This window comes from Equus przewalskii, chromosome X (assembly GCF_037783145.1).
Source record: "Equus przewalskii isolate Varuska chromosome X, EquPr2, whole genome shotgun sequence".
In the NCBI taxonomy this organism is placed as follows: Eukaryota; Metazoa; Chordata; class Mammalia; order Perissodactyla; family Equidae; genus Equus; species Equus przewalskii.
In genome coordinates this window covers 104,616,385-104,640,792 of record NC_091863.1, presented here as the reverse complement: position 1 = coordinate 104,640,792, position 24,408 = coordinate 104,616,385, and the positions used below count along the sequence as shown (strand labels likewise).

The 24,408-nt window shown below is 38.1% G+C and overlaps 1 protein-coding gene across 1 annotated transcript in view; it reads left to right on the top strand.

Moving 5' to 3' along the window:
• ZNF280C (zinc finger protein 280C) overlaps positions 1-23,273 on the top strand; it is an 81,516-nt gene extending 58,243 nt beyond the window's left edge. Inside the window, exons 14-20 of the mRNA XM_070605189.1 lie at positions 10,225-10,356; positions 14,085-14,395; positions 14,869-15,009; positions 19,613-19,675; positions 21,166-21,284; positions 21,434-21,470; positions 21,593-23,273. Of these exons, the coding sequence (XP_070461290.1) occupies positions 10,225-10,356; positions 14,085-14,395; positions 14,869-15,009; positions 19,613-19,675; positions 21,166-21,284; positions 21,434-21,470; positions 21,593-21,608 (819 nt within the window). The 3' untranslated portion in view covers positions 21,609-23,273. The remainder of the gene's footprint in view (positions 1-10,224; positions 10,357-14,084; positions 14,396-14,868; positions 15,010-19,612; positions 19,676-21,165; positions 21,285-21,433; positions 21,471-21,592) is intronic.
• The last annotated feature ends 1,135 nt before the right edge of the window (positions 23,274-24,408 follow it).

Sequence of the window (24,408 nt, the reverse complement as noted above, 5' to 3'; positions counted from 1 at the left end):
GATGATCTGTCCATTGATGTGAGTGGGGTGTTGGGGTCCCCTACTATTATTGTGTTGTTTTTAACATCTTTCTTTAGGTCTGTTAATAGTTGCTTTATGAATCTTGGTGCTCCTGTGTTGGGTGCATAGACATTTATAAGCGTTATTTCTTCTTGACGAAGTGTCCCTTTGATCATTATATATTGTCCCTCTGTGTCTCTCTTTACCTGTCTTATTTTGAAATCCACTTGGTCTGATATGAGAATTGCAACACCTGCCTTTTTTTCCTTGCTATTTGCTTGAAGTATTGTCCTCCACCCCTTCACCCTGAGTCTGTGTTTGTCCTTGGGGCTGAGGTGTGTTTCCTGGAGGCAACAAATTGTTGGATCTTGTTCTTTAATCCATTTTGCCACTCTGTGTCTTTTTATTGGAGCGTTCAATCCGTTCACATTGAGAGTGATTATAGATGCATGTGGACTTAATGCTGTCAATCTGTCGCTCATTATCTTGTTTTCCTGTGTTTCTTTTCCTGTGTGCTTTAGACTATCCATTTAATACTGCAATTTCTTATGCTGGGTTTCTTAGATTTTTCCTTATCTATGATTTGTGACTCTGTTCTGTACTTTATTTTAGTGTCTACCTTGAAGTTTGTATTTAGAATCTCGTGTATAATATAGTCTATTCTCTGGTGGTCTCTTACTTACTCGACCAATACTGATTTAGACCCTTTGCTCTTCCCCTCCTAAATAATTATTTTCATTTTTTATTCCAACTCGTCTTATTAATTTGTAGTTAGAGTGCTAAGATCGTCCTTGTTTTGGTAGTTTCCTTATTTTTACCCTAATGCTATAGTTGAGTATTTGCTATCCTGTTCTGGTTCTATCCATCAGTCTCCCTAGTCTGTGGCTTGTGTCCCCTTTCTCCCTTTTTTCTTTTTTCAAGTATGAGAGCCTTCTTGAGGATTTCTTGTAATGGAGGGCTTTTAGTTACAAATTCCCTTAACTTTTGTTTGTCTGGGAAAGATTTAATTTCTCCCTCATATCTGAAGGAAATTCTTGCTGGATAGAGTATTCTTGGCTGAAGGTTTTTATCCTTTAAAGCTTTGAATATATCACTCCATTCTCTCCTAGCTTGTAGGGTTTCTGTAGAGAAACCCGCTGACAGTCTGATAGGGGCTCCTTTATAGGTTATTCTCTTTTTTTTTCTTACTTCCCTGAGTATTCTTTCCTTATCATTCCTATTTGCCAACTTTACTATTATGTGCCTTGCCGTGGGTCTTTTTACATTGACAAATCTAGGAGATCTAAAACCCTCCTCTACACACATTTCTCCGTTGATCCCTAGATTTGGGAAGTTCTCTTCAATAATTTCGTTAAGCACACCTTCTGCTCCATTTTCCTTTTCCATATTCTCGGGAATTCCTGTGATCCTTATGTTCTTACTCCTCATTGAATCCATTATCTCTCGGAGATTTTCCTCATTTTTTTTAATTCTTAGGGCTCTTTCTTCCTCTGTCTGGCGCCATTCAGCCTGTCTGTCCTCGATTATGCTGATTTGCTCCTCTGTATTGTCTACACGGGCATTCAGGGAATCCGTATTCTGTTTTATCTGGTCCATTGTGTTTTTCATCTCAAGTAATTCTGTTTGATTCTTCTTTATGATTTCAATCTCTTTTGTGAAGTAACTCCAGAACTCGGCTTGTTTCTCTATCTTTCTCTCTACCTCATTGAGTTTTTTGATTATAGCTGCTCTGAATTCATTACCACTTAGTTTACCTAATTCCAAGTCCTCAGGACTTAATTCTGTGTTTTTATTGTTTTCCTTCTGGTCTGGGGCTTTTATAAATTGCTGGATGGTAGAGGAGCGGTTTTTTCTCATGGTGGTAGAATTCAGTTGCAGTTACAGCCTGTCGCCACTAGATGGGGGTCGAGAGCGGCGTGTTAGCTCTCCGCCTTCGGGGCAAGATGGCTGCGCCCACTGGCTTTGTTAGGGGGGAGGGGCTGTTACTCACACGCGCACCGGTCTGGGTTCAGATCAGTTCTGTTCTCTGGTCTCCCAAGGCCCTTGATTTATAGGGTCCCCGCGGACGGAAGCTTGCCCCCACCCCCACCCCCCGTCAGCTTTCCCCCCCATCAGCGGGTCTCCACTGAATCAGCGAATCAGCGGCAGGAGTCCCGGATGATCCTCCGGTCGCGCGGCCCCTCCCCCGCTCCTTCCCGACCCGCGCCGCAGCCATCGCAGACTCTAGGGGAGGGAGCGATGTCCTCTCCTACGGTTCCAGCGCTTCGGAAGGTATAAAGCTAGGTTTATGATCTCCGCCTTCTTGGTATTCTAGGTCTCTAACAAGCTGGCATTATGTTTATTCTCTGAAATTCAGTTCTTCCAATCTTTTGTTGTATTTTGGAGGGGAGAGAATCCCGGGTCAGCTCACCCCGCCATTTTGCTGCACCCACCGGACTGATTATTTGTCTTTTAAATGGAAATAGTGATGGGCCTGTAGAGATCCAGCTTTAGGGAAAATATTCTTTTGTATTTCTGTGTTGTAAATTTACATATGAATATAAAATATATTTTTTAAGTTAATAAGAGCATATACATAAATATTGCAATTGATACTATATAGTAGAAAGAACACTGAGTAGCTATGAGCAAATGACTTAGATTTCTCTTGGGTCCTATTTACCATTAGTAAAATAACAGGACTGGGTTTGAGAAGGAACACAGTCAAGCAGTAGATTGGGATGAGTTGTTCTGATTGATGCTTCTATACCCATGCTCTCCAATATCACAACCGCTAGCCACATGTGTCAATTTAAATTTAAATTAATTAAAATTAAATAAAATTTAAAAATCAGTTCCACTGTTGCACTTACCACATTCCAAGTGCCCAATAACCAAATTTGGCTAGTGGATACCGTATTGGACAGTAAGCTATAGAACATTATCATTCCGTGGAAAGTTCTGTTGGACAGCACTGATTTATACAACCATTTCTATAACATAGCTTTTTGGGGAGTGTCTGGTTAAATTTGTTTGGTTTTAGAAATTTCAGTTCATTTTGCCAACTTGTGAAACAAATGGAAATAAGAAAAATCAAAAAGAATTTGCTCTTTTCAAGGATAAAAATATAGTATAGCTCATTTTTACGGTATCATATGTTTGAATAGTTTATACTTCAAATTTATAATTAAAAAAGCTTTCACACTACAAATGGTATAGGACTTGTCCCATTGGAACCTAATTGACGTAATTTTTTTTATTATTCTTTTTTTTTCAGTTTTTTTTTTATTGAGTTATTGATAGGTTACAATCTTGTGAAATTTCAATTGTACATTAATGTTTGTCAGTCATGTTGTAGGTGCACCACTTCACCCTTTGTGCCCACCCCCCACCCTACCTTTCCCCTGGTATCCACTAAACTGTTCTTGGTCCATAGTTTTAAATTCCTCGTATGAGTGGATTCATACACAGATTATCTTTCTCTCGCTGGCTTATTTCACTTAACATAATTCTCTCAAGGTCCATCCATGTTATTGCAAATGGAATGATTTTGTTCTGTTTTGCAGCTGAGTAGTATTCCATTGTATATATGTACCACATCTTCTTTATCCATTCGTCTGTTGATGGGCACTTAGGTTGCTTCCACGTCTTGGCTATTGTAAACAGTGCTGCAATAAACATTGGGGTGCACAGGACTTTTGGGATTGCTGACTTCAGGCTCTTTGGATAAATACCCAGTAGTGGGATGGCTGGATCGTATGGTAGTTCTATTTTTAGTTTTTTGAGGAATCTCCATACTGTTTTCCATAGTGGCTGCACCAGTTTGCATTCCCACCAGCAGTGTATGAGGGTTCCTTTTTCTCTGCAACCTCTCCAACATTCGTTGCTATTAGTTTTAGATATTTTTGTCATTCTAACGGGTGTAAGGTGATATCTTAGTGTAGTTTTGATTTGCATTTCCCTGATGATCAGCGATGATGAGCATCTTTTCATGTGCCTATTGGCCATCAGTATATCTTCTTTGGAGAAATGTCTGTTCATGTCTCCAGCCCATTTTTTGATTGGGTTGTTTGATGTTTTGTGGTTGAGTTGCGAGAGTTCTTTATATATTAAGGATATTAATTAAGCCTTTGTCAGATATATGACTTGCAAATATTTTTTCCCAGTTAGTGGGTTGTTTTTTTGTTTCAATCCTGTTTTTATTTGCCTTGAAGAAGCTCTTTAATCTGATGAGGTCCCATTTGTTTATTCTTTCTATTGTTTCCCTTCTCTGAGAAGGCACGGTGTCCGAAAAGATCCCTTTAATACTGATGTCAAAGAGTGTACTGCCTACGTTTTCTTCCAGAAGCCTTATGGTTTCAGGTCTCACCTTTAGGTCTTTAATCCATTTTGAGTTTATTTTGGTGAATGGTGAAAAAGAATGGTCAATTTTCATTCTTTTACATGTGGTTTTCCAGTTTTCCCAGCACCATTTGTTGAAAAAGACATTCTTTTCTCCATTGTATGCCCTCAGCTCCTTTGTCAAAGATTAGCTGTCCATAGATGTGTGGTTTTATTTCTGGGCTTTCAATTCTGTTCCATTGATCTGTGCACCTGTTTTTGTACCAGTACCATGCTGTTTTGATTACTGTAGCTTTGTAGTATGTTTTGGAGTCAGGGATTGTGATGCCTCCCGTTTTGTTCTTTTTTCTCAGGATTGCTTTAGAAATTCGGGGTCTTTTGTTGCCCCATATGAATTTTAGGGTTCTTTGTTCTAATTCTGTAAAGAATGTCATTGGGATTCTGATTGGGATGGCGTTCAATCTGTAGATTGCTTTAGGTGGAGTGGACATTTTAGCTATGTTTATTCTTTCCAATCCATGTACATGGAATGTCTTTCCATCTCCTTATGTCGTCATCCAATTCTCTCAGAAAGGCCTTGTAATTTTCATTATATAGGTCCTTCACTTCCTTAGTTAAATTTACCCAAGGTATTTTATTCTTTTTGTTGCGATTGTGAATGGTATTGTCTTTCTTGAGTTCTTTTTCTGTTGGTTCATTACTGGAGTATAGAAATGCTACTGATTTATGCAAATTGATTTTATACCCTGCAACTTTGCTGTAGTTGTTGATTGCTTCTAACAGTTTTCCAATGGATTCTTTGGGGTTTTCTATATATAAGATCATGTCGTCTGCAAACAGCGAGAGTTTCACTTCTTCCCTCCCTATTTGGATTCCTTTTATTCCTTTTTCTTGCCTGATTGCTCTGGCCAGGACCTCCAGTACTATGTTAAATAAGAGTGGTGATAGAGGGCATCCTTGTCTCGTTCCTGTTTTCAGGGGGATGGGGTTCAGTTTTTGCCCACTGAGTATGATGTTGGCTATGGGTTTGTCGTATATGGCCTTTATTATGTTGAGGTAGTTTCCTTCTATGCCCATTTTGTTCAGAGTTTTTATCATAAATGGCTGTTGGATCTTGTCAAATGCCTTCTCTGCATCTATTGAGATGACCATGTGGTTTTTATTCCTCAGTTTGTTGATGTGGTGTATCACGTTGATTGATTTGCAGATGTTGAACCATCCCTGTGTCCCTGGTATGAATCCCACCTGATCCTGATGTATGATTCTTTTGATGGATTGCTGAATTCTGGTTGCCAAAATTTTGTTTAGGATTTTTGCATCCATGTTCATCAGTGATATTGGCCTGTAGTTCTCTTTTTTCGTGGTGTCCTTGTCAGGTTTTGGGATCAGCGTGATGTTGGCCTCATAGAATGTGTTAGGAAGTGTTCCATCTTCCCTAATTTTTTGGAATCGCTTGAAAAGGATGGGTATTAAAGCCTCTCTGAAAGTTTGGTAGAATTCCCCAGGAAAGCCATCTGGTCCTGGGGTTTTATTCTTTGGGATGTTTTTGATTGCTGTTTCAATCTCTTTCCTTGTGATTGGTCTGTTCAAATTGTCTGCCTCTTCTTGAGTGAGCTTTGGGAGATTGTAGGAGTCCAAGAATTTATCCATTTCCTCTAGGTTATCCATTCTGTTGGCATATAGCTTTTTGTAGTATTCTCTTGTAATCTGTTGTATTTCTGCAGAGTCTGTTGTTATTTCTCCTCGCTCATTTCTGATTTTGTTTATTTTGAGCTTTCTCCCTTTTTTTCTTTGTAAGTCTGGCTAGTGGTTTGTCAATTTTATTTATCTTCTCAAAAAACCAGCTCTTTGTCTCATTGATCCTTTCTACTGCCTTTTTCGTTTCAATAGTATTTATTTCTGCTCTGATTTTTATTATTTCCCTCCTTCTGCTGACTTTGGGCTTCATTTGTTCTTTTTTCTCTGGTTCAGTTAGCTGTGCTTTAAGGTTGCTTATTTGGGATTTTTCTTGTTTGTTAAGATGTGCCTGTATTGTGATGAATTTTCCTCTTAATGCAGCTTTTGCTGTATCCCATATGAGTTGGTTTGGCATGCTATCATTTTCATTTGTTTCCAGGTATTTTTTTATTTCTTCTTTAATTTCTTCAGTGATCCATTGCTTGTTCAGTAGTGTGTTGTTTAGTCTCCACATCTTTGTGCCTTTCTCAACTTTTTTCTTGTAATTAATTTCTAGCCTTATAGCACTATGATCTGAGAAGGTGCTTGTTAATATTTCGATTTTTTTAAATTTGTAGAGGCTTGCCTTGTTTCCCAGCATATGGTCTATCCTAGAGAATGTTCCATGTGCACTTGAGAAGAATGTGTATTCAGCTCCTTCAGGGTGGAGTGATCTATATATGTCTATTAAGTCCAATTGTTTTAGTTTTTCATTCAGCTCCACTATTTCCTTGTTGACTTTCTGTCTGGATGATCTGTCCATTGATGTGAGTGGGGTGTTGGGGTCCCCTACTATTATTGTGTTGTTTTTAACATCTTTCTTTAGGTCTGTTAATAGTTGCTTTATGAATCTTGGTGCTCCTGTGTTGGGTGCATAGACATTTATAAGCGTTATTTCTTCTTGACGAAGTGTCCCTTTGATCATTATATTTGTCCCTCTGTGTCTCTCTTTACCTGTCTTATTTTGAAATCCACTTGGTCTGATATGAGAATTGCAACACCTGCCTTTTTTTCCTTGCTATTTGCTTGAAGTATTGTCCTCCACCCCTTCACCCTGAGTCTGTGTTTGTCCTTGGGGCTGAGGTGTGTTTCCTGGAGGCAACAAATTGTTGGATCTTGTTCTTTAATCCATTTTGCCACTCTGTGTCTTTTTATTGGAGCGTTCAATCCGTTCACATTGAGAGTGATTATAGATGCATGTGGACTTAATGCTGTCAATCTGTCGCTCATTATCTTGTTTTCCTGTGTTTCTTTTCCTGTGTGCTTTAGACTATCCATTTAATACTGCAATTTCTTATGCTGGGTTTCTTAGATTTTTCCTTATCTATGATTTGTGACTCTGTTCTGTACTTTATTTTAGTGTCTACCTTGAAGTTTGTATTTAGAATCTCGTGTATAATATAGTCTATTCTCTGGTGGTCTCTTACTTACTCGACCAATACTGATTTAGACCCTTTGCTCTTCCCCTCTAAATAATTATTTTCATTTTTTATTCCAACTCGTCTTATTAATTTGTAGTTAGAGTGCTAAGATCGTCCTTGTTTTGGTAGTTTCCTTATTTTTACCCTAATGCTATAGTTGAGTATTTGCTATCCTGTTCTGGTTCTATCCATCGGTCTCCCTAGTCTGTGGCTTGTGTCCCCTTTCTCCCTTTTTTCTTTTTTCAAGTATGAGAGCCTTCTTGAGGATTTCTTGTAATGGAGGGCTTTTAGTTACAAATTCCCTTAACTTTTGTTTGTCTGGGAAAGATTTAATTTCTCCCTCATATCTGAAGGAAATTCTTGCTGGATAGAGTATTCTTGGCTGAAGGTTTTTATCCTTTAAAGCTTTGAATATATCACTCCATTCTCTCCTAGCTTGTAGGGTTTCTGTAGAGAAACCCGCTGACAGTCTGATAGGGGCTCCTTTATAGGTTATTCTCTTTTTTTCTTACTTCCCTGAGTATTCTTTCCTTATCATTCCTATTTGCCAACTTTACTATTATGTGCCTTGCCGTGGGTCTTTTTACATTGACAAATCTAGGAGATCTAAAACCCTCCTCTACACACATTTCTCCGTTGATCCCTAGATTTGGGAAGTTCTCTTCAATAATTTCGTTAAGCACACCTTCTGCTCCATTTTCCTTTTCCATATTCTCGGGAATTCCTGTGATCCTTATGTTCTTACTCCTCATTGAATCCATTATCTCTCGGAGATTTTCCTCATTTTTTTTAATTCTTAGGGCTCTTTCTTCCTCTGTCTGGCGCCATTCAGCCTGTCTGTCCTCGATTATGCTGATTTGCTCCTCTGTATTGTCTACACGGGCATTCAGGGAATCCGTATTCTGTTTTATCTGGTCCATTGTGTTTTTCATCTCAAGTAATTCTGTTTGATTCTTCTTTATGATTTCAATCTCTTTTGTGAAGTAACTCCAGAACTCGGCTTGTTTCTCTATCTTTCTCTCTACCTCATTGAGTTTTTTGATTATAGCTGCTCTGAATTCATTACCACTTAGTTTACCTAATTCCAAGTCCTCAGGACTTAATTCTGTGTTTTTATTGTTTTCCTTCTGGTCTGGGGCTTTTATAAATTGCTGGATGGTAGAGGAGCGGTTTTTTCTCATGGTGGTAGAATTCAGTTGCAGTTACAGCCTGTCGCCACTAGATGGGGGTCGAGAGCGGCGTGTTAGCTCTCCGCCTTCGGGGCAAGATGGCTGCGCCCACTGGCTTTGTTAGGGGGGAGGGGCTGTTACTCACACGCGCACCGGTCTGGGTTCAGATCAGTTCTGTTCTCTGGTCTCCCAAGGCCCTTGATTTATAGGGTCCCCGCGGACGGAAGCTTGCCCCCACCCCCACCCCCCGTCAGCTTTCCCCCCCATCAGCGGGTCTCCACTGAATCAGCGAATCAGCGGCAGGAGTCCCGGATGATCCTCCGGTCGCGCGGCCCCTCCCCCGCTCCTTCCCGACCCGCGCCGCAGCCATCGCAGACTCTAGGGGAGGGAGCGATGTCCTCTCCTACGGTTCCAGCGCTTCGGAAGGTATAAAGCTAGGTTTATGATCTCCGCCTTCTTGGTATTCTAGGTCTCTAACAAGCTGGCATTATGTTTATTCTCTGAAATTCAGTTCTTCCAATCTTTTGTTGTATTTTGGAGGGGAGAGAATCCCGGGTCAGCTCACCCCGCCATTTTGCTGCACCCACCGGACTGATTATTTGTCTTTTAAATGGAAATAGTGATGGGCCTGTAGAGATCCAGCTTTAGGGAAAATATTCTTTTGTATTTCTGTGTTGTAAATTTACATATGAATATAAAATATATTTTTTAAGTTAATAAGAGCATATACATAAATATTGCAATTGATACTATATAGTAGAAAGAACACTGAGTAGCTATGAGCAAATGACTTAGATTTCTCTTGGGTCCTATTTACCATTAGTAAAATAACAGGACTGGGTTTGAGAAGGAACACAGTCAAGCAGTAGATTGGGATGAGTTGTTCTGATTGATGCTTCTATACCCATGCTCTCCAATATCACAACCGCTAGCCACATGTGTCAATTTAAATTTAAATTAATTAAAATTAAATAAAATTTAAAAATCAGTTCCACTGTTGCACTTACCACATTCCAAGTGCCCAATAACCAAATTTGGCTAGTGGATACCGTATTGGACAGTAAGCTATAAACATATAATTCCGTGGAAAGTTCTGTTGGACAGCACTGATTTATACAACCATTTCTATAACATAGCTTTTTGGGGAGTGTCTGGTTAAATTTGTTTGGTTTTAGAAATTTCAGTTCATTTTGCCAACTTGTGAAACAAATGGAAATAAGAAAAATCAAAAAGAATTTGCTCTTTTCAAGGATAAAAATATAGTATAGCTCATTTTTACGGTATCATATGTTTGAATAGTTTATACTTCAAATTTATAATTAAAAAAGCTTTCACACTACAAATGGTATAGGACTTGTCCCATTGGAACCTAATTGACGTAATTTTATGTTGATTGCTTATATGGTAACAAATACTTTTGAAACCCAAATATTAATGCAAGAAGCACTTTTAAAAAATGAAATAGTTTGATATTATTTGTGACGGGATATGGCAAAATACTAGTTTTGAGATTATTTAGCTATTAGAATTAAGAGTAATTTTCAGTCTCAGGATTCATGAGGGTAGAAATTATTATTTCTAACATTTTTTGTAAACAGAAAAAAGGAGTTCATCGTTGTACAAAATGCAGACTACAATTTTTGACCTGCAAGGAGAAAATGGATCACAAGACCCAGCATCGGACATTTATAAAGCCTAAAGAGCTTGAAGGATTGCCTCCTGGTACAAAAGTGAGTTTTAAAATGTGCTGTATTTTAACATTTTGTATGATAGTAGAAATAGACTCCTGCCTGGTTTTATCTACTGAGTATAGTATCAAAAATGACTTCTGATTGTCATTAAGACTTTAATTTTAGGTTTTATCATTCTTATGCTTAGAATGAGAAACTTATATCCATTGTTTCTGAAGTTGATTGACGTGTGCTATATTGGAGCATTTTCCTTTGTAGTCAGTACAACTAGATTAACCGTAGACTGACTCAACAGGTTGTGTCAATATTCTATAGGCTGTTTTCGAGCTATTCCAGTTGGCAGCATATGTGTCTGCTTCAGCTGCTAGACTGTAAGGTCAGGAATCATGTTTAATTTATCTTTGTGCCCCTGGAATCTATCATAGTGCCTTGAATGCCATAGTTTGTTGAAATTGATATTGCTGAGTCTACTCTCAGAGAAGCAAGTTCTACTCCTGAATGGCGTTGCTGCTTTAAGTGAGCAAACACATATCTGACTACAGATTTCCTTTTCCCTGTTGGCCTTATGTACATCTCGTTTTCTCTGATTTCTTTATGTAAAGTCAGCTCTTGACTGTTTGCTCCAGTGGAGGGATGCATAATCCAAAGTGGAATAATTCCCATTTATATTTGGCTTTGAGTACTTATCTTTGAATGTGAGTATGTCTGCTGTTTGAATTAACTCAAATAACGTAAAGCAATGCTCTGAAGGTCTAGAGCGAGAGAAGCTGTCCAGGGTCCTTCCCTATTATCCCTTTCCTGGAATCCACTCATTCCATGCTGGGACTAGACGTGCAGAATACCATTGTAAACAGTGCAGTCCTTTCACATATCTTCTCTTAATAATGATAGTAATAATTAGTATGTTATATTAGAATATTATAATAATAATTCTAAATGTCTTGTAGCACTCTAGAATTAAGCTTTCGGTGTGCTTTTTCATACACTCTATTATTTAATCCATGTAGCAATTCAATGAGGTAGACAAGGCAGGGATTATTCCCATATTACAGATGAGGCTTAGAGAGGTTAAGTTACTTACTTAAGGTCACGTGGCTAGGAAGAGGTAGTACTGAGATTTTCCCTGGGTCTTTTAACTCCTGGTTCAGTGTTTTTGTATGATATTCAAACCACGTGTATTTCATAGGGCTTCCCTATTGGCTGCTCCTCAAGTACACAGGAGTAGTATAGTCAAATGATTGAAGAGAATGTTAATAGGCGACTGTGTTTTCCATTGTTAACCAATGGGATAATTGAACATTTCCGTTGTATGAATCCTAGATGACAAATTTTATGTTAGCTCCCTTTAAGGAAATTCTGAATATTGTTAAACTCTCCATGCTGTGTGATGAATTGATGTAATCTCCACAATAGCCTTTGGAGCCATAAATCCTGCCCCATGAGCCCCCAGGGAAAGCAGGTCACATTTACTGGAGACCTGTTTTATGGTTACCAAAAAGTAATGCAGGCCTTTCCAGAGTTATTATTTTGGGCTTTGAGATTTAAATTTTCACCTCTATATTTGTGACAGCTATTTAGTTATGTCAGAGCATGGAACAGCCATGGGATGTGCTCTTTTGATTTTATATAATTCGCACTAACTTCTAACCATTAATGTCTGTGTTAACGTATAAATGCTATCAATACAAAACTGTAATATTACAACAGTAAATAAATATCCAGGTAAATTCATTTGTTTGGTATGACCATTTAGAATAAATGGGAGACTTAACTGATTGCAGTTTATACTTGCCATTTTCAAAATAATGGTGTCTAACTTTTTGTATTGCAGTGATTTTTTTTTGTAACAGCTTTATTGAGATATGTCATGCACCATACAATTCACCCATTTAAAGTATACAGTTCAATGATTTTTAGTAAATTCAGAGAGTTGTGCAAATATCGTTATAATCCATTTTAGAACATTTTCATTCACCACCAAAAGAAACCTCATACCCGTTAGCAGTCAGTCCCTATTTCCCCTCCACCAGACCCAAGCAAACTTGAGTAATCTACTTTCTGTCCCTATAAACAGGACTTTTCCTATTCTGGACATTTCACATAGATAGAATCATAGAATATGTGGTCTTTTATGACTTGTTTCTTTCACATAGCATAATTTTTCTGAGATTCATCCATATTGCACCTTGTATCAGTACTTCTTTTTTATGGCTATAATTTATTCTATTGTATGAGTATACCATATTTTATTTGTCCATTCATCAGTTGGTGGATATTTCGGTTGTTTCCACCTTTGGCTATTATAAACAATGCTTCTGTGAAAATTCACATATAAGTTTTGTTTTGTTTTGTTTTTGAGGAAGATCAGCCCTGAGCTAACTGCTGCCAATCCTCCTCTTTTTGCTGAGGAAGACTGGCCCTGAGCTAACATCCATGCCCATCTTCCTCTACTTCATATGTGGGATGCCTATCACAGCATGGCGTGCCAAGCAGTGCCATGTCTGCACCAGGATCTGAACCGGTGAACCCCAGGGCACCGAAGCAGAACGTACAAACTTAACCACTGCACCACCGGGCCGGCCCCCACATATAAGTTTTTGTGTGGACATACTTTTTCATTTCTCTTGGGTGGAACTGCTAGGCATAGAACACCTAGCAGTGGAATTGCTGGGTTATATGATGCCTCTTATGTTTAACATTTTGAGGAAATGCCAAACCATTTTCCAAAGCTACTACACCATTGTACATTCCCACCAGCAATGTCTGAGGATTGCAGTTTCTCCATATCCTGTCAACACTTGTTATTATCTGTCTTTTTTGTTATATCCATTCTAGTTGGTCTGAAGTGATATCTCATTGGAGTTTTGATTTGCAGTTTCCTTGACGATTATTAATGTTGAGCACCTTTGATGTGCTTATTGGCCATTTGTGTATCTTCTTCGAAGAAATGCCTATTCAGATTATTTGCTCACTTTTAAATTGGGTTATTTGTCTTTTTATTGAGTTGTAAGAGTCTTTTATGTATTCTGTATACAAGTCCCTTATTAGAGATACGATTTGCAAATATTTTCTCTCATTCTGTGGGTTGCCTTTTCACTTTCTTAATGGTGTCCTTTGAAGCACAAAAGTTTTAAATTTTTCTGAAGTCCACTTTATCTGTTTTCTCTTTGGCTTTTTGTGGTTTTGGTGTCATACTTAAGAAATCAGTGCCTGGGCCGGCCCAGTGGCACAGCGATTAAGTGTGCACGTTCTGTTTCGGCGGCCCAGGGTTCACAGGTCCGGATCCCGGGTGCGGACAGGGCACCGCTTGGCAGGCCATGCTGTGGTAGGCGTCCCATGTATAAAGTAGAGGAAGATGGGCATGGATGTTAGCTCAGGGCCAGTCTTCCTCAGCAAAAAGAGGAGGATTGGCAGCAGTGAGCTCAGGGCTAATCTTCCTCAAAAAAAGAAAAACAGAAATCATTGCCTAACCTAAGATTTACTTCTATGTTTTTTCCAAAGACTTTTAGCTCTTACAGTTTGGTCTTTTGATACATTTTGAGTTGATTTTTGTATCTAGTATGAGGTAGGGTTCCAAAGTCATTCTGCTGCATGTAGATAACCAGTTGTCCCAGCACCATTTGTTGATAAGACTATTGTTTCCCTCACTGAATTGTTTTGGCACCCTTGTCAAAAACCAATGGACCCAGTGAGGGCTTGCAGTGATCTTTTTAATATTAATGTGATGATTAATTTTCTAAAAATGTATATTGTCTTCATTTTTATAGGTTACTATTCGAGCTTCAATTGGACCTCTTCATTCAAGACCATCGACTACATCTTCCAGTAGTACTCCAAGCACTTCTTCTCTTCAGGTCTCACCTCCAAAGTCGAAAAGTACAACTGCTAAGAATCCCACAAAATCTAATGCAAGTAAATCTAAGACAAGTAAGCCTCATGCAACTGCATCCACTGCAAGTAAACCTATTGTACGTAAGCAGCGCAGACGTACATCTAAACGCAAAGCAAAAACCACTTACAAGCAAAAGAAACAGCGCAACAGAAAGAATAAAATCAGCATAGCTTTGAAGAACTTAAGGTAATGTCTTTTATTCCTGATATACAGTACTAATTTAATATTGAATATTGAAGGCTTACTGTAATATAGTTTACCAAATCACAGAACTTCCTTGCTCATTTCCATGATAATCACTTATCAGGCATAAAGATCAAGTAGATAATAAAAAGGTACTTTTTACAACTGCTGAGCAGAGCTTGAATTACTGATTTATTGTATAAATGTCACCTTTTACATTGATCTTACATTTTGTGCTTATATCTTGTGATAATTGAATTGGTTAATATGATCCTTTTTATTCCAGGAAAACATTAACTAGTGCTCGATTTTTTACACTTATTCTAGCTTGTTATTTCAAAGCAAACTTTCAAATTATAAATCTCTAAAGATGTTACTTTAAACAGCTTGGCTTCAATTAATAAAACGTTAATAAGGCTTTACCTTATTATTTTTGTTTTATAATATATTTTTATCATTTTTTCTGTCTCCATAAGGTGTCGTCGGGGAGTTCACAAGTGCATTGAGTGTCACTCCAAAATAAAAGATTTCGCAAGCCACTTTTCAATATATATTCACTGTAATGTTTGCAAATACAACACTAACTGTAACAAAGCCTTTATAAATCATATGGTGAGGTGAGTTAAAGATGTTACACTGCCAATCAAAAGTGCCATTCAAGATGTTGGTTTTTTGAAAACAAATTTGTCTTATTAGAAGCCAGTTTGTCACATCAAGGAGCTAAAAGGATCTAGCAGTAGGGAACTTCTAGAGTCTTACCCAGTACTATTTTCCAGCAAAAGAACTCATGAAATTAGTGGGACAAAAAATTTTAAGAACAGTGAGACTAATGATATTAGAATAGGTTTGTTAGGGAAATTTGTTTTTCTAAGTCTTTCAAAAAGTGGCTACCATTTTGGGGCCAGCCCAGTGGCATAGCAGTTAAGTTCACGTGCTCCGCTTGAGTGGCCTGGGGTTCGCAGGTGCCAATCCTGGGTTCAGACCTAGCACTGCTCATCAAGCCATGCTGTTGCGGCATCCCACATAAAATAGAGAAAGATTGACACAGATGTTAGCTCAGGGCCAATCTTCCTCACACACACACAAAAGTGGTTATTTTCAAACAAAATTGTAAATGTTTTCAAAATATTTATCCGATAAATACATGCAACCATATGAGTGTTATCCTCTTCAAATCAGTCACTTTGAGACTCCAGGTTTGTCAAAGATGCTAAGAACATGATTGGCGCTCAAGTGTGCCTGCGCTCTCACTCTCTCTTTCTCTGTCTTGCCTTCGATCCTCCCTCTCTCTCTTCTGTCTGTCTGTGCATTCATCTTCCAAGCCATCCATCTTTGCATTTGTTCATTGAAATGTGAAATGAAAGACTATAGGGATATTCCACTCATGATGGTACTGTTGGAATTTCTTTTCATACATCAATTCAGTTTACATTATTTGAACCTACCAGGTACTCTATGCTAGAGAAAATCTTCAGAGCCCACGTTACTTTCATTTGGACCTCATTATAGGAGCTTACTTTCTTCCTTCAGGATGGATTTTTTTAAATAGACAAAAATTGTTCAGACATCAATATGCTAAGTTGATTATTCAAATTAAGATATTTCCATTTATTTTCAGTCAGAAATAAGGTGTAACTAATAAAAGTGGTTTTCTTGCAGATCCTAACAAGACTCCTATGTTACTTTTTGGTCACAATCAACTACAAGTTTCAAAGATTTGCCCACTTTTTTGAGGGCTTCAGCACTTGTCTCACAGAGGTTTTTTTTCCCCTTGATGATCAGCCTGAGCTCATGGTACCTTGACTTCTTTAATGCCAGCATTCACATCCACCTCTGACATGTTGTACCCCCTTCCTTACCACCATGCCATTCCACCTCTTCATATACAATATTCATTCACTTTGAATTCTCATTACCCTAGACTTTCAGAGTCTTCACCTCTCTTTCCGGTCCAGCAGCAACAATCCAACTTTATAGTCAATCTCACTCTCAAGCTCATCTGTTTTGAATGTTCCTTTGTTCTTGTTCTAGAATCCTTGACATCTTCAGTCATGCTTAACCTTTCTATCCTTGAATCGCTTATCTTTTTTGATCTTTTTCTGTGCTTAGTTCTAGATTACCGAACTGTGCTTGATTCAATCAACTCTGAATTCATGACCTTTAACTCTAATTTGGTCCTGAGTTTTAAAAAATACCTCTTTGTTTTTATCTACAACATCTGTTTAAATCCTCTTCCGTACCCTCAAGATTTCATTCTAGTCTCTCAGTTGTTAACCTTGCCTACTAATTACTCAGAGGTCAGCCTTTTCATTTTTTCCAAGGTTAACTTTTTTCTACTTCAAGTATTTTTTACCTTTATCTAGACATTAATCTCAGAAAAAGACGTGTCCCACTTTTTCAAAGTTTGTGCTGTCCCTCTGCTCCATTTCCTCCAAAACCCTATTCAGTTCTTTTACACCTTCCTTTCATCTCTTCTCTCAACCACATTCCTTCTGCCTGCAAATATTTTTAGATATTTTTTCTTAGGATGTGGGAGGTTTGCCTTTACTTTGCGTATTTTCTTGTCTTCCTTTTATGTCAACATTTGTAAAGGAGTATTCTTTACTATCTTATTTGTCATTTGTTTACCCTTTGTAATTTGAGTATCACCCCCACTTACCAGTTAGAGCTGCCCCTTTAAAGGTTATCAGTCCTGTCCTAATCACTAAATGTACTCACTATTTTTCATTCCTACTCCTCTGTGACTTCTTTAGAGTATTTGATAATTTTGATCACTCACTTTTGAAACTCTTCTCCTCAACTTCTCTTAAACTCTTATCACCGTTTGTTCTTCCTTTTTGGCTACTCCTCTATTTCATTACCTTTTCTTTCTTCAACCTTTCTTGCCTCTTTACATTCCCTTTCCTGGTACCTTAACCACTCTCAGGGTTTTATCTTTTACCTCTTAACTGTAAATCCTCTAATTTCAGTGCTGAGTTTTCCAGAGATCCAACTCTTCATCTCAAACTATTTGATAGATATTTTCCCGTTTGACTCACTGGCATCTATAAAGAACACAAATAAGTTAAACATTATTGTCCGTCTAGAATCCAAATTACTATCACCCTGATACCCTTTAAGCTCAGTCTATCTCAAGGTGTCATTTGCATAAACGTGGAGCATCAGAGAGAAATAACACACTTTAAGTTTCTGAAGCCTGTGGAGTTCTCTTGATCTGCTGCCATTCATCATGGCTTCCTGAGAGTTCGCCTTCTGCAGTTTTCCACTCTGCTTCCTAACTACCGCTGTGGTTCTGCCTCTGTACTTTGGTCGCTCTAAACCAGGCCCCAACCCACCTTTCTCTCAGTATAACGCCGGGAAGAATGCTAGTCTCTTATTCTGTGCCAAACACATGGCTCCCCACCATGGGGCTTTAATTCTGCCCCTAATTTATAGGAGATTAAACTGGAGAATATCTTTGGTATTTCTTAAACCCATGGGTCATTCTGGCCTCCCCTGTCCCATTTTCCATAGGCCCTTCAACTGTCTTGTAGGATCTCCAGTCCCATTCTATCCCAAAATATTGCCAATGGGCCCCAGGCTTCTTTCATAACGTTTTCCTAATTTCCAGTGAGCCCCAACCCTGCTCCACGTCGTCATCACACACGCTGAGCGCTTACTCGCTGTTAGCCTCATATAGAACTGAAAAGCTTCCAATTCTACTCTTCTAAGGGTTTTGTGGGTCTCTTTGCATTTCCTCTATTTTAGTGGGACCTTGCTTCCATTGTTGCCTCAGGTACCTCCCCCTGAATGGTACACCCTCACTCTGACCCAGTGTAGACTTTTGTCATAAGTTTGAGCTCTATATGTCCAGAAGCTTCATTTTCTCAGATGTTGAGTACCTTTACTCCCAGCTCATACGAACTCTGTGCCAGAAGTCAGGTCCCCCAAAGTACTTAATCTTCCTCAGTGTATAGTTTGTCCCATATTCAGTATCTAAAGTGGCTTTTCCTTATTCTTTGTTATTCCTTGGAATGCTCCTCTCCTTCCCTCTCAGTTTACCGTCTTCTGTGAAGGACCTGATCACCACAGACACTCATAGGAATCATTCCTGTCTTTGAATTCAGTACCATTCAGCCATTCTGCTTCATATTGTGTGTCTGTCTTATCTACTTGAGAGAGCAGTTCTTTCAGTTCACCATGCAACCTAGTCTGAGGGTATTCCCTTGGGATTATAGTTAGCCAGAATCTTTCTTTTTCTGTGCATACATGGTATACTCGTGATAGATACCTTGTGTCTAAGGGTAACCGTTGACCTGGTGTGTTGGCTGGTTTGCGTCTGTCGGTGCAAGCGAGGGCTAGTGCTTCTCAAACTTTAGATTGTGTAAGAGTCACCTGAAAGGCTTGTTGAAACAGATTTCTGGCCTCCACTGCCGGAGATTAATTCAGCAAGTCTGGAGTGGGACCTGAGACTTTACATTTCTAAGTTCCCAGGTGATGCAGATGCTGCTGGTCCGTGGACCACACTTTGAATAATACTGTGCTATGCTAACCGTGGCTAATCCTGCCTGACTTTCGTGTGTGGGAAAGCTTTCCTTATCACTTTAGAAGGGGATGTAAAAGTTGTCACCACTGATTGCAAAATTTGGTTAGTAGTTTTCTGTTCTGTGCAGAGGAAGCATTGTTTTAACTCATGAGCTCTGCTGCCTTTAATTCCTTTTCCTTAAAACTCTCCTAGTAATTGCAAAAGATTCTTTAAATATTTCATTTTACTGATGGTAAGTAATGCCATTTAGCCCAAGTAGCATTTACTTCAAGGACCATGCAGATTCTCTCCCCTTGCTAAGTATATTAAGATTAGAAAGTGATAATTATTATTCACAACACTTTATATTATAGCGAAATTCATTATTAGAAAATACCTTTTAAATTGTTTTCAACTCTTAATAGTTGAAAATATTTAATTTGATTCCCTTTGCAGTTTTGCTCTTTGAGATTTTTTAAAATAAGGGCGAGGTACAGATTATTTAAGAATATTCTCAGGGAAATATGTTGTTAGACAATGCACAGGTAAAATGAAATGTAAGATAAAAATCTTGAATTAAACAGAGATGACTAATAGAAATTTATAATTTAGATAAGGATCTTTTATTTAAAAATAAGAAACTAAGCATGGACTTGAAATATGGTCATAACATTAATATGACATAATAAAATCTCATTTGTCTCTTGTCTCTCCAGCTCTCATAGCAACCATCCAAGTAAACGGTTTTATATTTTTAAGAAGCATTCTGGAACTCTCAGGTAACCAGTTGATCTTTTTCCATTCTCTCTATTGAAAACTTATAGTAACTTTTTCTAACGTGGTGCTGGAGCACCTAGTTTGGAAAATGAAATGATTGCTACTGGACATAATGACGTTCTAGTCATTATATCCTTAGATCAAAGAGAAGATAGCCTATATTCTCTGGCTAAACTTTGTTTCAGTAGTGTTAGGCATTAAGATGAAAGTTTCAGGGGCCGACCCCATGGCCAAGTGGTTAAGTTCGCATGCTACACTTTGGCGGCCCAGGGTTTCGCCAGTTTGGACCCTGGGCGCGGACATGGCACCGCTCGTCAGGCCATGTTGAGGCGGCATCCCACATGCCACAACTAGAAGGACCCACAACTGAAAGTGTACAACTACCTACTGGGGGGTACTTGGGGAGGAAAAAAAGATGAAAGCTTCATGGATTTACATTATAAAATTTAAAAAATAAGGCTCTCCAACAATATTTCAATATTTAAAAGATGTTTACGACACCCAGTAAAGTGACTAACATTTCTTTGTTTTTGATCAATATATAGCCTTCATAATTCTTAGGGTTTTTTTCTTTTTGAAATGAAGAAAAGTATACAACTTGTTATTTTACAGAAGGAATTGTTGATGAACATTTCTAAAGGCATTGTAAATTAACTTTGATTATACCACACTCACTTAGCTCAGAATACACTAAGTATCATTTTTTTTCACATTGTTCTGGAGGAGTGATTTTTGGGGGTGGGACGGGAAGCACATGACTTCAGTTTTATGCAGATTTTTTTGGTGTGCCACTGTGACAGCTCGATGGAAATACACATCAGGCTGTTGGGACTAGAGCTGCAGGGGAGAAGTCAGTGTAAGGTACGCAGCTGGTCTCTATTCCTATACAGGTGAAATACTTAAATGTAAAGTATTTAAATTTAAAATGAACTGCAAAAGTATATTTATGCTTTGTTAATAAGCTGATAATGGCAATAATTACATTACATGATTTATTTTTAAAGGCTTCTCATTTCTTTTCTGATTTTATCATCACTTAAATAAGACGTTAGATTGTAGCCTCCACAGAGCACACCCTTTTTTGTTCACTCTTGTATCCGTAACACCTAGTAGTACAGAGGGTATAAAGAAGGCCCTCAGCAAATGCTTACTGAATGGATGAGTATTACAGCCTTACTTTGCAAGTGGCCAAAGGCCGGGGAGATCGTGCCTTGCACTAGTTATACAAGCTGCTAGTGGAGACACGACTGGGCTGTAGGTCCCTTGACTCATCTTTTAGTAACTGGTATGAGAGGGAACAGTTCATAAAACACTAAATGTTAGCAAGTACCATTTCAGATATATTGGGCTTATATAACAAAATTGGGAAATGATGGTCCTGACACATAAGAAGCAAATCAAGAGTTATTAGATGAAAAAATAATTCTTGAACTTGTATATGGGTTTTCATAAAAGATAAAAACCTTTTCTTTGTGTCTTCTTTTTTTCCTAGGGGCATTACTCTGGTGTGCCTTAAATGTGATTTCCTAACTGATTCTTCTGGTTTAGATCGTATGGCTAAACACTTAAGTCAACGTAAAACTCATACTTGCCAAGTTATAATAGAGAATGGTACGTATCTCTAACTGCGTTACTTTGAATTTCTGATATTTATTCCAGTATTTCTTGATCAGCCACAATATGGGCTCTTATGTATTAAACTGATCATCTCACTCATCATATTTGCCATTTTAAATGTAAAACTCTTCTTCTAATTTCAGTTCCTGAAAGTACCTCAACTTCTGAACCCCTTTCTGAGTAAGTTAATTTTTATTCAGTGCATTTTTCTTCGATAGATTTTAGCACTTGCATTTTTTAAATGTATCGTTAATAGAAATGAAAAATATTAAAGTATTTTGTTTTTGTTTTTGTTTTTAAAGCCGCTTGTTGAAATAGATTCCCGCTCTATGGAGCTCGTGCAACCTGGTGCAAGACAAGTTGGAATTTCCTAAGTTCAAAGTTCTGAGGTGTTTTCTTACACAAAGGCAGTTTCCTAAGTTCAAAGTTCTGAAGTATTTTCTCACATGAAGGCGGTTAAACAGCCAAGTTCAGGACACTAGCTCTCATTATTCAGCTCTTTTCAGCTTCCAGACGGCACTAGACTCTTATTCCACCTTATCTTTGTGTCAGGTTAACATATCTTAACATATGCTTTCTTTCTCCAGTTGGCTCTCTCCAAAAATAACTTTTGTTGCTATGGTCTCTTCTTGCTTTGCTTAAAATAATTTGTGTTTTTCTCTGCTGTACTTGCCTTCAGAATAATGCATTCCAAACAATATGGCTGTTCATCTTTTTTGTCTGTTTTGTCTGGTTTCTTAGTTAATTTCTTATAAGTCTTACATTTTTAGGTCAGATAGCTGTCTTTCTCCTCATTCCTTGTCTGTCATTGTTCTATTTTTCATATTTTTCAGATGCAGAATTTCAACACAGAAATTTCAAAAAATGTCCAGGGTACTCCTGGTCAGTGTCCCGCTTCGATGGACACAACTGATGCCTGTCCTCTCTTTCCAACGAATGTGAATTATTTGACTGTGAGACCTCCTGTAGGTTGTGGCCTTAAGAAATCAGATCTTGGGGAGAGTCCCTTCCTTCATGACTGGCCTCCCATAAGGCTGATGCTAATTTGACCAGAGATGACCTCAAGGCCCACCAAATTGAGCACAACTTCCCACTGGGGGCTTTGGTTCTCGATCTTTAGATTATGGGTCGATTATGACCAAGAAAAGCCCATCGAAATCAGTGCTTCAACATTCAAGTTGAAGTTTAAGCATTTTGGCTGCTGCCGTTTAACCTTCCTCTAACATGCATGCAGTCCAACAAATATAAAAGCTGGTTGTGTAGGGAACTAAGGTTACTTTCATGTTCTTGGAAAACAAGTTCCTAAAATTACAGTTCCAAAGTTAGAATTATTTGTACTGTCATTTAAAGTTTTATCCAGTATTAACCCTAGGAGTTTTCAGCAATACTAATATTCAAATTTTTTTTAATTTTTTAAAGTTTAATTTAATTTTGTTATCTTTGTTTTCTGTTATTCTTCACCAAATTTATTGATGTCTGTTTTGTTATGGCCACTTTTATCTCTTCTCTTTAAAACTTTTGTTTTGTGTTGTTTTTTTTAAGACCTCCGAGAAATTCCTTAGAATTCTCTACAGATTTCATGTAGCTACCTATTGGAAGCTTCTTAATTTGGTAATTGTTCAGACTATTAGATGTCATTACATCCTCTATCTTGGGACTATCGTTATCTTAGTGATTGTGAGTTCAAAGACATAAAGAATTGGCAAAAAACACTTCCTACAGACCTTAAAACAAGTTTTAAAGTTACATTTCTGTATATCTAATACATATCTTCTTAGCCATTGATGTAATTCCTTTGGATAAAGATAATATATTCAAAAAATATTGGGACCAAAAAATGCACTTGTTTCTTGCCCATATATATATAGATGTATATTTTTTTTAATTTGGTGTTTGTTTATTTTGGTTACATTGAATATAGATTTGCTGAACAGTTTTGATGTTATTACTTATTTTTTTAATAAAATTTGTATTGTTAAAGTGCCTCAGGAATTATTTTAATAAATAACTTCGTATCAAAGCTGTAGATTTTATCGTATAACTGGGAGCATTGCTTCACTTCTTACATGAAAGCTGATTACTTAGCCTGCTGACTGAGAGCTTTATCTGCTGAGTGCATCTTGCAGTTTTTCCTCCGGCACAGTTAAAAGCTCACTGTTTATGCTTTACTAATTTCTTGAAATTTAAAGGCTGGCAAGAGTCCCTTTGTGATCTTAATAACCATGAAGGTGGGCAGGCTCTGAAGTTGTTTGCCTCAACAATGAGTGTTTTTTTCTGCTTAACATCAGAACTTCTTGAATTGTACTTTGAAACTGCTTTTAGTCCATCTGGGCCTCTACAGAATACCATAGACTGGGTAGCTTATAAACAATAGAAATCTGGGGCTGGCCCAGTGGTGTAGTGGTTAAGTTTGTGCACTCTGCTTTGGCGGTCCAGGGTTCGCAGGATCGGATCTCGAGTGCGGACCTAGCACCACTCGTCAAGCCACACTGTGGCTGCATCCCACAGAAAATAGAGGAAGATTGGCAACAGATTTTAGCTCAGGGCCAATCTTCCTCACAAAAAAAAAAATAGAAATCTATTTCTCACAGTTCTGAAGGCTAGGAAGTCCATGATCAAAGCACTGGCCGATTCAGTGTCTGGTAAGGACTCACTTCCTGGTTCACAGACGATCATCTTCTTGCTGTGTCCTAACACAGCAAAAGGGGTGAGAGAGTTCTCTGGTGTCTCTTTCATAAGGGCCCTAATCCCATTCATGAGGGCTCCACCTTCATGACCTAATCACCTCCCAAAGGCCCCACCTCCAGATACTATCACTTTGGGAATTTGGTTTCAATATATGAATTTTGGAGGGGACACAAATATTTAGCCTAAAGCAGAAACATATTGAAAGCCAGTTTCATTGACCACTTGTTATGTAATATACTCCTTGCAATTCATAGTCAAAAGAGTTGAATCCATTAGTTTTAATTTTCCAGAATGATTTCTGCTGTAAATGATTTGCCAGAATCTCCCAAAGTGGCTTGTTTCTTAGTAGTGGACATAGCAATATTCTAGTCTTTATTTCCATATGCTTCTCAAGGATGTTTTTTCATCCACCATCTTTCTGCCCATTTTT